Here is a 12,984-nt window from a genome sequence, read left to right as displayed (position 1 = left end):
GGTGGAGGCCCGGCCAGGGGAAGCGCCACAGTGGCACGGGCTGCGGCACGTCGCTGACCCTGCTCAGGCTTTGCGGTCTCCCAGCGCTCGGAGCAGGAGTCAGCGTGTGGGAACTATGCCCCCAGCCCCTGCCCCAAGCAACCAGGGACTTCATCCTTCTCCCTAACTCAGTCCGTGTCTTCCTGCTGGCTTATTCGCAGTAAACCACAACCGTTTATCCAACTGTTCCAGGCAGCGTGGCTGGGTGCCGCCAGGACAGACCCCAGCGTCTGGCTGCCACTGAGCACAGTGGGACCTCTGGAGCGTGTCTTACCGGACCTGTCTCCTTGTAGGTGACATGTGGTCACAACAGCGCCTGTCTGGAGCGGCGGCCGTGAGGCCCGGTGAGCTCACCCATGGGATGGCACCATGCTCACGGGGAGCCACCGGGATGGCTGCGCTCAGCTGTGTCTGGCTCTCCCCTCCCCCATACCACATCCACTCACCAAAGCCCTGTGCTGGGAGGAGGGGAGGAGGGGCGGAGATCCTGGGAGGGGGCTCCCAGTTCCGAGTCTGAAGCCCCACCCATTTACTTTGAGCAGGAGCCTGTGGGTGCAGGGCAGGTGCCATGGGACCTGGTCTTGGAAAGGGTCCTGGGTCACATCACGTGTGACCTCCAATGGCAGATCACGAGGGGAAACTGATGTCAGCCGGCCCCGAGGGACCTGGTGCTACTTCCTTGCGCAAGGGCTCAAAGAGTTTCCTCCCAGATGTCCTTGGACACAGGAGCCACATGAAGGAGCAATCAGGTCATAAACGGGGGCAGCAGAGCAGGGGCCCCCTTATCAGACCACAAAGGGCTGAGTGTGCACTGCCACTCCCTGGGGCCCCCAGATATGGAGCCGGGTAGGGGCAGCAGCAGGGGCCCTGCTGTGTCCAGGGCCACCTCCGGCTCTCTGCCACCCACCCCCTCTAGTCAGGGGTCCCCAGGGGTGACCAGGAAACAGAAAAATCAAGACACACAGCATCTGGGGAACAGCAGGGGAGATAACATTTTTAATTCCTGTGGGTGAGGTAAACTGTGGCGCTTGGGCCAGGCTGGCGTCGGTCTCTGACTCCTGGCCAGAGGGTACAGCTGGCCCCTTGGGCAGGCCTCAGTAGCCGTCATCGGCCCAGGTGACCTCGTAGTCAGGGTACATGGCTTTGATCTTGTCGGTGGAGATGGAGTGTTGGGCACGACCATAACCCTGAGGAGAGAAGCCAATCTTACAGCCCTGCCCTGGCTCTGGGTGTCCATCCGCAGCAACACCCAGGAGCTGGCTTGGGAGGGGCCCCTGGGGGGAGCCGAACACGGCCATCCCTCCCTGACGGCTCCAGGGAGCTCCCCTGGAGAAAGGTGGCTGTCAACGTGAGCAGTCCTTGAGGGTGGGCCCCGGGGCTAAAGGGCTATCTCAGGTGCCAAGACAGATGGGGTAACCACTGTGGCTTGGAGAAGAGGGAGGGGCCTCTGGGCTTCACCCCAAAACTGACCCCATCCAAGAGCTGGACGACAGTGATGGCCCCGTCAGGCCTCGTGTAGGAACAGGACCAGGCCCCCTGTGGCTGAGGGGCAGGCAGGGACCTCCCTCCCACCCCACGTGGGAAATGGGTAAGCCACTGGAGGGCGGGGTCTGCAGCTGAGACAGCCCAGAGAACCCCCAGCACTGCAGGCCTCTGGGTGCAGGGCAGTGAGCGCTCGTGAGAGCTGGTTTCTCAGCCCCCCACCCAGCTGCGGGCTCACCATGGAGTAGCCATACACGTGGATCTTCTTGTCCTGGCTCTGGTGGGAGATGCGCCCGCCTCCCAGGCACTCGCAGCTGTAGCCCTTCTTCTGCATCTCGTCCGACACCTTGTCATAGATGTCAGCTGCACAGGGAAGGCAGCTCAGCACCGGCCATGGCCCTAGAGCTCCAGCTTCCCCAGGAAAGGAGCCCCTCCAGGCTGGGACGCCGGGAAAGGGAGGAAGGCGTGCACCCGGGCAAGAGCGCTGGGACTAGGAGGGAGGGGTCGGGCATGGCAGCCCCTAGCTCTCCAGGACCCTCACTCCCCTGAGCCAGCCCAGAATCAGACCAGGTACAGGATCGTCTCTCGCCACGCCCCTCAGCCCGCCCCTGGCGCTCAGCCCCACCCCAGAGCCGGCTGGCCCCGCCCCCAGGGCAGACTGACCGCGCCCCCGCCCCGAAAACGCCCTCCGGCTCCGCCCTCACCGTGGTACTCGGCCCACTTGTAGCCGCGCACGATCTCCTTGCTCTCCCCAGCCGGGGCCTCTGAGGGCGGTGCCGAATGAACTCGAATCAGCACGTACTTGAAGACCCCGTCGGGATCGATGTCCACATCTGCGATCTGGGCGAGGTCCGCCGCCGCCATGTTCCCCACAGCCCGCCCGCCCCTGCAGACCGCGGCCCTTCCCCCAGGATCCCGGGCTGAAGCAGCCGTGCGGGAGGCGGGCTCTGGGAGTCCGGGGCCAATGGCGCGGGGGCATGCTGCTCGAGCCCAGCGCCTCAACCAATGGTGCCGTCCACCTGCAGCACGGACTGGCCAATGGCAATCTAGCTCCTTGCAACCCTGAGGCCACGCAGGTCCCCTTTAACGGGGAACAGGGAACGGGAGCGCGTGGTGATTAAAGCCAGCTAACAGAGCAGTTCCTTTTGAGCGGGGTCTTGGAGGCGGAGTGGGCAGCGGACACGGTGGCGGGCTCCTTTAGAGCGGGTTCGGCGGCCCGTGAGGCCCAGGGGACACGCGCCGGTCCTCATCTCTCCTCCTCGTCCCCCCGCCCCCATGTCCCAATGCCTCCTCCTCGTCCTCCTACCGGGTCCCAGGTCCTCCCTCGACGTCCTCCCACCGCGTCCCAGGGCCCCCTCTCCGCCCTCCCACCGCGTCCCAAAGCCCTACTCCCTGTTCCCCACAGCATCCCAAGGCCCTCTTCCGTTCCCTCCCTCACCTGCCCGGCCGGTCCGAGGGCCTCCCTCCCAGTCTCACCCACAACCCCCCATCCCCAAAGAGGAAGCAATGTCTACATTTAAGTTCTGTTTTACTTGGTTCGAAAGCGTTCGCCCCCTGGAAATAATCCCGGTCCAGGGTCATTCCTGGTCAGCCAGCCCTCAGGCGTTGGGCGGAAAGCTGAGGCCCGGGGGCAGGGAGCGCGGCGGCTGGACTTGGGAGGCCGCGAAGGCGGGTGGGGCGAGCGGGGCGCGTGGCCAGTGCAAACGCGCTAGGCCGGGGCGGGCGCGCAGGCGATGGGGGGATGGGCGGGAGTGCACGGGGCGGAGGAGAGAGCCGGGAATAGAGGTGTGGGGGACGTTCGCAATTCAATTGATGTCCTCTCCTGGCCGCGATGGGGAGGGCTGGGAGCTCCAGAAGCCCGGTCTAGTGCCCTGTCACGGTCACGCGCCCTGATGCAGCTCGGGTGGTGGACCAATGAGTCTGCGCTCCCGGGACCGAAGCCCGGCCGCCAGCCTCGTGTCTCTAGCCCACAGCATAGGGCAAGGCCAGAGCAAGCGCGCGGGGCCGTTTGCGTGGGCACACCCCCACCCCTCCAGTGGACCCCGCCTCGCTCAACTAGCTTGCTGTGGCACCCGCTCCCAACTGGGAACGTCCAGTCTTTTGTGTCCTGCCTACGTTAGCGGGTAGGAACCCCTTCTGAACCGCCTCTACGGCCCCTCCCATTCATCCATCCTATGCATCTTCTTCCCTCCTCCCACTCTGCCCTGGCATCCACCTGACGGCCTCCTGTCGGTGTTGGGCAGACCGCCCGACTCACGCCTGCCAGGATTCAGCTCTGGGCTGAATCCTGCCAGCGTCCCCACCCACGTCCTCTTTCCCCCTCCCAGGTCCCCCCTCCTCTGTCTGGGTGTCTTGCGCCATGCCCGAAGACCTCCAAGTACCCCTCCATTGCTGCTTGCACCAGACCCTCCTGCAGGGCCCATATCAGGGCGGCCGGAGGGCGGGCAGTGCCGCCAATGTGCGGGCTCGAGGTCCAGCTGTGCTCTCTCTAGCCGGGGCTTGAGCCAGCGGCCCCATCAGCCTTGTCTGCTCGGGACACGAACACACCGGGACTAGTCAGGGTGACCTCCACAGAGGAACGGCCTCTGAGCAGTACGCACCCCGAACCACAGAAAACGGGTGGGGGCATTTTAAAGGACGGGGCTAGGCTTTGGTGAACCCGGGCTCCTGGAAGAGGGCGAACCAGGGTTGGGGAGGTTCCAGGGAGGCCTGGTGGACGTCAGGAAATGGGCTGACCGGGTATTTGAGCTGGGGTCTGCAGTGGTGACCCGTCCTCTTGAAGGCAGGGCCGAGCGGTCCTCAGGCCCACCCCGCCTCCCAGCGGGGAGCACCAAGGAGCCGAGGACCGGCCTCCCGGGAGGCCCCAGGCTAGCTGGGGGAGGGGGAGGGGGAGAGAAAGGCGGGGCCTGTGAAATCCAAAGGGTAGGGGTCTGGGCGGAGCTTGTGGCGAACTGGTGGAAGACCTGGGGGAGGAGCACGGCCGGGCCTGAAGGGCTGGGCGGGGCTCCCGGTGGCCTGGGCGAGGTGTGGGTAGGCAGGCAGAGGTCGGGGGCAGGCGCTAGGTTGACTGCGCGGGCCCTGGGAGGGCTGTGTGGGGCTCGGGGTGGGCCTTGGGTGGACTGGGCCGTCGGTGTCTAAGTAGACAGGGTGCAGCTCGGGGGTGGGCCCTATGTGGACTGGGCGGGGTCGGGGGTGGGCGGGCTCTGAGCGGGCTGGGCGGAGCCCGGGTGCGACCCCTGCGGCTCACATGATGTCGTCCAGCAGGTTGGCGCTGGCCACCCAGTCTAGCGCGCGTGGCTCGGAGGCAGCCATGATCATGCACATGAAAGGGCGGCCGGTGCGCCGGTCCGTGGGGTAGATGGTGGTGGGTGTGAAGCGCCGGTTGGCCTCGACGAACTCGCAGAGCTGTTCGTAGACGCGCGGGAACTCGTGGCGCAGGAAGACGCCGCGCAGCCGCAGCTCGCGCTGGATGTGAATGAAGGCCACCTCGCGCGCGCGCCGGCCTGCTTCGCCCTCCTGGTCCAGGCCCGCCGTGCCGGGCGGCGGAGTCAGGATCAGCGTCTCCATGTCGGGCTCGCGACCCCGAGCCGGGGGCGGACGCGCCGGGCTGCCGGCCGCCAGCGCCACCTTGGCGAACTTGCGTACTGTGGGCCCGGGGCTGCGCGGCGCGGGCGCGGGCCTGGCGGAGGCACCGGGGGGCGTGGCGCCGGGGCCCACGGCCACCGACACACTGAGCAAGAAGCACTCGGCCGGCTCGTAGAGGCGCCCGGCGGCCGCCAGCTCGCGCGCATAGCTGCCCAGGGGCGCCGCGTGCGTCGCCAGCTCGCGCAGAGACAGGTAGGTGGGCGACAGCAGCAGCCCCTCGAGGCCGAAGCGCAGGAAGTTGTCTGCAGAGCCCGGACTCGGGAAGCCCAGGAAGAGCACGCCACGACCGCGCGACAAGAAGCCGACACGCGCGATGCGCGAGAAGGCGCGGTGCACAGGGCCGCTGTCCCGGCAGAACTGGAGCACGTGGCGGCACACACTGCCCACGCGGCCGTACACGCAGCGCGCCTTGTGCGAGTCCCAGTCTTCGCGGCGGCACAGGCGGGAGCAGTAGTAGGTGTAGCAGCTGTGGCAGGACTTGAAGTAGAGGCAGGCGTTGAACATGGTCTCGGTGCGCCGGCAGCGCGCGTTGGAGCACGTCATCAGGTCGTCCTCGTCGGCGCTGGGCTCCGGGGACGCATCGGCCGCCTGCCCCGGGGCCGCGGGCTCCTCCGCGCTGCCGGCCGACGCGGGTGGCGAGCGCGGCGCCAGCGCGGGTGCCCCGGGGCCCGCGGGCCGAGAGTCCAGCAGGCGGCGAAGCTGGCGTCCCAGGCCGCCGCCGCGGCTCAGGGCTTGCCGGCGCGGGCCGAGAGAGCGATGACCAGGTCGGTGATGAGCTCGCCCAGTGCTCGATGGCGCGCTGGCGGCCACCAGGGGGCCTTCAGGGGCGGAGGGTGGAGACCGCCGGGTCGCCTCCGGCAGCTCCCAGCCCCTGGCAGTCCGCCCTCCGCCGCGCAGGTCGTTGTCGGTGATGGTGATCTCAGGCGTGACATACCAGTTGCGGCCAGGCCCCGCCCATGGGCCCTCTCTCTGATAGCGCACGCCTCTGACAGTGACAGCGCAGCATAGCGTCTGGGCGAGGTGGACAGGTTCACGACGACGGGTGGCCGCCGGCCTCGGGGATGTGCCCCGCGGTCCTGCCTCGCGCCCGCAGCCTCACTGCGGCCGCGGCCCAGGGGGTCCTCCCGGCGCGCCCAGGCGCCAGGATGTTGTCCCAGGAGCGAGAATAGTGGCGGCTGTCAGTAGCCAGCCGAGGCGGGCTGGTGCCGGTGCCGCCGTGCCAAGAGGCCAGCAGTGGGCCAGGGTCCGGGAGGCACCACCTGCAGGGTGCGGTAAGGCCGCAGGCCCCAGTCACCCCCAGGCGGGGCTGCGCGGTGTGGGTAAGTCCGAGCCAGGGCATCGCGATCGCGGTACCGTGAAGTCCTCTGTGTAAAAGGGGCGGAGAGGGGGTGAGCCCGGGTTCCTCGGGAGAATAGCGGGGGCCGCAGGGCGGTCCGTAGGCTCGAGCGGCCTCCGCAGTAGGAACGGGAGGGCCCCTGGACTGGGAAGGTGCGCACTTCCAGCATAGTAGACGCTCGCGCCTTGGACTGGGCACAGGGGCTCCTCGGGCGGGAAGGGCCTGGCGTAGTAGCGTAAGGGCGGCCCAGGGCTGGACGGAAAGCCGCCAGGGTGGCCCTCGGGTTCCTCCGCAGAAGAATTGTGTGGGGCCTGGTGGCGTGGTGAAGGCAGATTTCGGCGCTCTGTACAGTCCCTGGGCGCAGGGGCAGATCATCACAGCTCAGCGCTGGGGGTCCGCAGCACGTGTCACTGGGGGTGGGGTGCGGATAGCGCCATGTGGCGAGGCCCGGCACTGTGAGGCCGTGGAACTGGGGGCTGCGCGGCCCAGGGCGTGGTCTCCCGCGGCCCGTAGGACCGCGAGCCCCTGGCGGTGTGCTGCAACACCGAGTCGTCCGGGCTTGATGTCAAGGCGGCAGGACGGTGCGGCGAGGCCCGCGGGGCTCGGGCCAGGCCGGTGGTGGCGCAGAGGGCGCCATGCGGCCGGGCCTGCAGGCTGCAGCTTGATGGGGTGCAGCTCGTGGCGAGCGCGCGCAGCGCGGGGTACGCAGGTCCCGGTGCGGCGATGCCTCCGCCCGCTGCTGTCCGCTGGCTTCCCGGCCTCGGCGCGGCAGCACCGGCGGCGAGGCGGGAGCGGGCGCCAGGCTCCGGGGCGCGGGGCGCACTCTGGAGCGGGCGCGGCGCCGGGGTTCCCCGTCGCGGCCGGCGCCGCGGCGCCGCAGGCTCCGGGGCGGCGTTCTGTGCGGCCTCCATTGCCGCCGTCCCAGCGCTCCAGGTAGTCGGAAGCTGCGGCAGTGGCGCTTGTTGAAAGGCGCGGGCGCAGCAGGCGGCCACGGAGCGCTCACATGGCGCTCGCCGCGACGCGGCCCGGCCGCCACCTTGATGTCCTGGTACACGGTCGACACCAACAGGTCCGGCGGGTCCGGTGCGGTCATCTTTAAAGAGGTCCCCAGGCTGGCGGTTGCAGGTTCTTCTGCCTTGGGGGCTTTTGCCCTGGTGGGAGATGCAGGTCAGGGTGGCTCCTCTGCAACCCAGGCCTGGCCACCCCTGCGCTGGCCTGCCTTACCTGGGACGCAGTGGACGCGAGCGGTCCTGGCTGGGCGGGCCTTGGCTGAGGCCGCAGGCACTTGCTCCATGCCGGCGTCAGAAGCACCTGCAGGAGGAACCCAGGTGTCCAGCCACTGGGTCCTGCCCCTTCCCCAGGCCATCCTTTTCGGGCCACTTTGCTGGGGATGGAGCCAGTCAGCCAGAAAGGTGATGCTGTTGCTGTGGTTCCTGAGCTCCTGCCACCGGGCCCATATCCTGATGGCCCTCTGTCCCCAGTAGTGACCATTAGGCAGGTTTGGGTAGAACCCCTTTCCTGGGGCAGGAAGAATGGGGAGGGTCCCAGTTGGAATGACTGAATGTTCACGTGAAGCCTTAATTACGGATTTCTTAATAGGTGTTGGCTTCACAAAACCCACTGGTGACTGAAGCCCTCCAATGCCCAGTGCAGAGCAAGCCCTCCGATGGTGCTGTCTGGGCGGGGGGCAGTCCTGGGGCCCCAGCCTTAACCAGCTCTCCACAAAGCACTGAGCCTCCCTACCCACCTGCTGACCAGGTGGGGCATTGAGTCCCTCCCCAGTCTTCAATGGCAGCTGCACTGGGAACCGTCCTCTGAGCCAAACCCCAGTCGTGAGGCCCCAGTGGGCTCGACATGGCCCCATCAGGTCCAGGCATGGCCCCGCACTGACGGACTGAACTGCCTTGCTCTTAACCCTCTGTGTGGCCCAGGCCAGAATAATGCCAAACAAAGAGCATACCTGGGCCCTAAACCCCCATTCCTTTGCAGAAACCTTCTCTGATCCCCAATATCTTGAGGTGGTTGAAGCCCACCAGCTTGTTGGGGTTTCATGACAAGGACCGGAGACCATCCTCCGCTTTGCAGCCTGTGCACTGCAGCTGAAACCAGGCACCGGCTGCAGGACCACGTGGGGGGTGAGCCTCGAGCTCGGCCCCTCTTCCCCTGAGCAGCGCACTAGGACAGGCCGCAAGCGGGAGGCAGGGTGGTGGGCGGGTAAAGCCCCCTTGTTCACTGCTTCTCAGGAGAGGGCCTCTCCACAACAGCCTGGAAGGCTCCATGGCAACCTGAGCTTCCCGGCCCCCGCAGGGGCGGGCTGGGGTCCACCTCGTGCACTGGGCTATGGCTTGGGCCACCGGCCCCCTGTGGTGCCCAGGGTCTGGACGATGGGTCGGGTCTCCGACAACGCTGATGGCCCCTCCTCACACAACTGGGAAGTGTGCCCCAGGCTGAGCGAGTGAGCAGGGGGCTGGGCCCTCACCTGGCAGGATCTCTGGTCAGGTCGACCCTCGTCCCAGGGTGCCAGGGGCTTTCTGCTCCAGGCTGCTCTTCTGGGTCAGGGCGCCTCAGCGCCTAAGTCCTGTCCTCAGCCCTGCGCCCACCCCAGTTCCGTCCCTGTTCATAGGACTGTCCCTTCACCCCTTTCCCACCCTGCTCAAAGCCAGGCCGGGAGTGGGGGTCCGATGCAGGGCATGAGGCTCCGCCCAGGGAGGTGACAGCCCGGCTTTGCCCTGCAGCAGCGAGGAGCTGGACTGGGTGACGCCCCTCCCCATGGTCAGGAGATGGCACTTGCAGGGGTCCCAGGCCTACAGAGCCCTCCCGCAGCCCTCCCTCGGGCACAGCCCTCGCCCTGCCCTGAGCCGAGGGGGACCCGCTGGTGTAGCTCCGGGTGGGCCCCCATCCTTGCGGGTGCCTCCGTCCCGTGCTAGAGCCCGTGGGGCAGCGGCCCGCGACCCTACCTGGGCGCTGCTTCCGCCGCGCGCGCACCCGCTGGGCTGCGCAAACCTGCGCCCGCTCCGCCTTCCCGCTCCACGCCCGCAGCCTCCCGGCACCGGCAGAAGCTTCGAGGCAGCGGCGCGGAGGCCGCCGGCCGCTCAGTGCTGCCCCGGTGGCGGCCGGCCGGGCTGCACTTAAAGGGGCCGTGCGGTGGGCCTGGAACCCGTGGGGCCCACCAGCTTGCGTCGGCGCTCAGCGGGTGACAAGCTGTCTCTCATTTCCAAGATTCAGGCTTAGGTCCAACCGGGGTGCCACACCCAGGGAGCACCCCAGTCCTGCCAGCCCTGCCAGCCCCTACGTCCAGCCGTGCCCTCCCCCACCTCCAGGCAGCTGGTGGCTTGGTGGTGGCCTTGGAGCAGGGCCCTGGAGAAGCCCCAAGCTCTGGCTGGGGCTGCTGACGCTCCGGAATTCGCACCTCCGCCGAGCCCTCGCAGGAGGCAGATGGGCTGCTTCCAGCCCCGCGGGCTCGCTCTGCCGAGCCGGAGGTGCCAAACTGCAGGAACCTGGGGCCGGATGGGTGACGGCTGAGTGAGGCCTGCGGCCTCCTGCCCCAGGATGCTCAGACTCCGGGCAAGGGCACGCTCCTCAGCCCCTGGGGGTCAAGGTCCAGGAGCGTTGAGGGCTGTGGCGCCTGAGCAGGTCTGCACGTGGTCCACTTACAAACCACAGGGTGACATCCATCCTTCAGGCCTCCCAAACAAGACACTGAACCAGGGCAGTCTGGCTTGGCAGAGGGTTGAGTCATGGATGCCCTTTGCTTCAAAGGGTGGGACCTGCCCTGTTGTGGGTCCAAGATCCAGGGCCCCAGGCAAGTTCATCTCGTGTCAGCCTGATTCCCCAGTTTACTGGGCTGCACACGGGCAGATCTCGTAGGCTGTGGGCTGCAGCAAGTCCCTAAGGTGTCCGCTTTGCCTGGCCTCCCAGCCCAGTGACTGCTGTCCTGCAGCCTCCAGGGTGCAAAGCTGTCTCATCTAGGCACAGGAATTGGGGAAGGGACGCTTTCAGGACTGAGAAGGGAGGCCTTGGTTTCACCCCCACCCTCCCACCCTGTGCGTGGTTCTTATTGGAAACCGTGGGTGGTGGGTGGGGGCTGGGCGCTGCTGGCAGCTAGAGGGGGTGGGGTCTCCAGAGATGCTGGCTGAAGGCAGACCGGGAAGGTGGCTGGGACAGGACAGCGCCTGCCAGAGGCCAGGAGACCAGACCCGCACTTGCCCTAGGAGGGCTGGGGGCCCGCAGGTGTTCCTGGGCACAGCTGCCAGCTCCTGGCCTAGGTGGCTCCCAGACAGGTGTGCAGGACAATGGCTATGTTGGCCAGCTTGCACAAGACACGAGTGCACTGGCGGGCCTGCTGGAGGCCCTCTGCAGACCACCTCCTGGGCCACGGGGGCTGCAGGGCTCTCCTATCCAGGGGCAACTGCCTGTCTGGGAAAGAGGCAGGGAACTCAGGACCTTCCCACCCACCCACGGAGACCTGGGGCACATGGGGTGGAGCAGGAGGCGTGACAGCAGGAGAGGCACACACAGACACACAGTAAAACAGGAGAGCTTTATGGTTGGAGTGGAGTGTTAAAGGAAACGAGAGGAAACGCGGTTCGAGGACCTCCCGGCCTGTCGGCAGCAAGCCCAGCGCAGTGCAAAGCTGGACCCTGGGCCTGGGAAGAGCAACCCCGGAAAGGGTCCAGTGCTGCCGGCATATCTGCCCCCATGCCAGAAGGGGCAGGAAGCGGAACCCACCACGTGTGGGGGCCTGGGAGAGCGAGTGCAGCGGGCTGGGGGCAAGCAGGAGCCAGGCCGGTGACGAGGATGTGCCCCGCCTCTTAACAGCCTCGTGGCCTCCTGGGCCTCAGTCCCATCCCTGAGAGCGCTGGGGCCGGCTGCCCGCAGAGCCCCGCCCCGCGCCCGCTGGCCCACTCCCTGCAGGGGGCCCAGCAGTCCCAGCTCTGAGTGGGCCAGTGTGCCCGTTCACCCCCGGCGGTCCTCGGGCTAGGCCTAGAGCTCCCGTAGTCCCCGCCCGCCGAGGTGGCCGGCTGGGCTGCACCCCCAGGAAGGCCTCAGCTCGCCACAGCCGGTCCTCTCTGTGCCCTGGGCTCGCCGCCGCTCCTGCCTGCCCTCCTCCCTGTCCCTGCTCTTCTTTATGCTTGCTCTCTTTTCTTCACGGCCTTTTCTTCCTCCTGGGAAGGGGCAGCTCAGGGTGTGGGGGACCAGGACCCAAATTGCCCAGCAGGCACCTGGGAGGTGGGAGGCAGAGTGCTCACCTCTTTGCCTTTTTTCTTTCTTCTCTTTCCGGGAGGCTTGCCCTCCTTATCTGCAGAGAGAAGACACAGCATGGGCCTGTGGCTCCTGGGCTGCAGTGGGGGGGCAGCCAGCACCACCCAGAAGGTGCACTGCGATGCCGTGGCTCTGCCCGGCCACAGAGGCGACCCGTGGGGGACAGAGCACACACCTGCCGACAGGCAGCACACTTCAACTCTAGCACGAGCCTGGGAGGGTCCTTTCCTCTCCATTTTGGGAACAAGGAACTTCTGGGACTCGTCTCACGTGGCACTGCTAGTCGGGGCCGAGCTGGGCTCAAGGGGCCCAGGATGGAGGGTAGGGACAGGAGCCGTGCAGCTGCCTGGGGCCACAGGGCACCATGAGTGCTCCATAGGCCTACTGACCACGCTTCCCAGGAGTGGCTGGACGTGAAGTGTATCCTGCTTGCAGCCACACTGCCAGGCCACCAGATGCCCTGAGCATCAGCCAGGTCCCCCGCTGCCCATCTTTCCAGCGTGGTCCTGGCACACACCCTGTGACCCCCCAACCCACCTGGGCCCCGGAACTACCTTCATCGCTGATCTCCTTGCGGCCCGTTTCTGCCAGTCCCAACCAGAAGAGGTCCGAGCTCTCTTCAGTCTGAAGGAGGACATGGGAGGCTTGGGGGTGGGGCGGCTGGGCAGGACTGGCATCCTCGTCGTCTCATCAGAGAGGTCCTCTCGCACTGGGAACTCATCCTGGAGAAGGAGCACACGGGTTGGTGGCCAGCGCCTCCCCAGCGCCTCCGTCATGTGACCCCCGGAAGGCTCCTGCATTTCTCGGTAGGTGACAAGTTACTTGAAAGACCCTGACACCCAACCTGGAGTCATGGTGGCCTGCAGGGTCCAAGGTGGAGCTGGGATGCTGCAGCCCCTCCCTGGGGTCACACGCCTATCTGAGGCTCCTGCCCCAGAACAATAATCGCCTGGCGCTTTCTCCTTCCTGCATTCCCGCCTGGGACCATCCCCAGGGCTTCCAGGCTGACTGGGCGCCAAGTCCCCTCCTCACCACTCTCCGCTGAGGGTCTGAGTCGCTCTCAAGTCGGGGTCATCCATGACGAAAGACAGCATCTGGGCGGCGATGGGCCCCCAGGATCACTCTCTGATGACGCTCCTGCTCGCCTTCCCCTCTTCACGCCCTCCAGAGGGTCCTGGTGGGGATCTATGGTGCCTGGGTCGGGCGGGCTCCACCGCCCC

At 67.1% G+C, this 12,984-nt stretch overlaps 2 protein-coding genes and 1 pseudogene across 2 annotated transcripts in view; all 3 read right to left on the bottom strand.

The window, feature by feature from the left end:
- Positions 1–1,008: 1,008 nt before the first annotated feature.
- On the bottom strand, positions 1,009–2,454 carry PHPT1 (phosphohistidine phosphatase 1). Its single transcript, XM_040632225.1, has 3 exons — positions 2,226–2,454; positions 1,760–1,884; positions 1,009–1,226 (listed from the first exon to the last, which is right to left on the bottom strand). The coding sequence occupies exons 1-3, from the start codon at positions 2,383–2,385 to the stop codon at positions 1,134–1,136; spliced, it is 378 nt and encodes a 125-aa protein (XP_040488159.1). The 5' UTR covers positions 2,386–2,454; the 3' UTR covers positions 1,009–1,133.
- A 2,310-nt stretch (positions 2,455–4,764) lies between these two features.
- LOC121103128 lies at positions 4,765–7,595 on the bottom strand (annotated as a pseudogene).
- A 75-nt stretch (positions 7,596–7,670) lies between these two features.
- The window catches only part of LOC121103034 (apical junction component 1 homolog), a 7,370-nt gene continuing 2,056 nt past the window's right edge, over positions 7,671–12,984 (bottom strand). The window contains exons 2-6 of the mRNA XM_040631377.1: positions 12,302–12,388; positions 10,343–10,467; positions 9,817–9,999; positions 9,460–9,629; positions 7,671–7,813 (exon numbers count right to left, since the gene is read on the bottom strand). Coding sequence (XP_040487311.1) covers positions 7,671–7,813; positions 9,460–9,629; positions 9,817–9,999; positions 10,343–10,467; positions 12,302–12,388 — 708 coding nt within the window. The remainder of the gene's footprint in view (positions 7,814–9,459; positions 9,630–9,816; positions 10,000–10,342; positions 10,468–12,301; positions 12,389–12,984) is intronic.

This window comes from Ursus maritimus, unplaced genomic scaffold, assembly GCF_017311325.1.
Source record: "Ursus maritimus isolate PB19 unplaced genomic scaffold, ASM1731132v1 scaffold_17, whole genome shotgun sequence".
Lineage (NCBI taxonomy): Eukaryota > Metazoa > Chordata > Mammalia > Carnivora > Ursidae > Ursus > Ursus maritimus.
The sequence above is the reverse complement of the archived record's forward strand: the minus strand, read 5'-3'. Positions and strand labels throughout refer to the sequence as shown.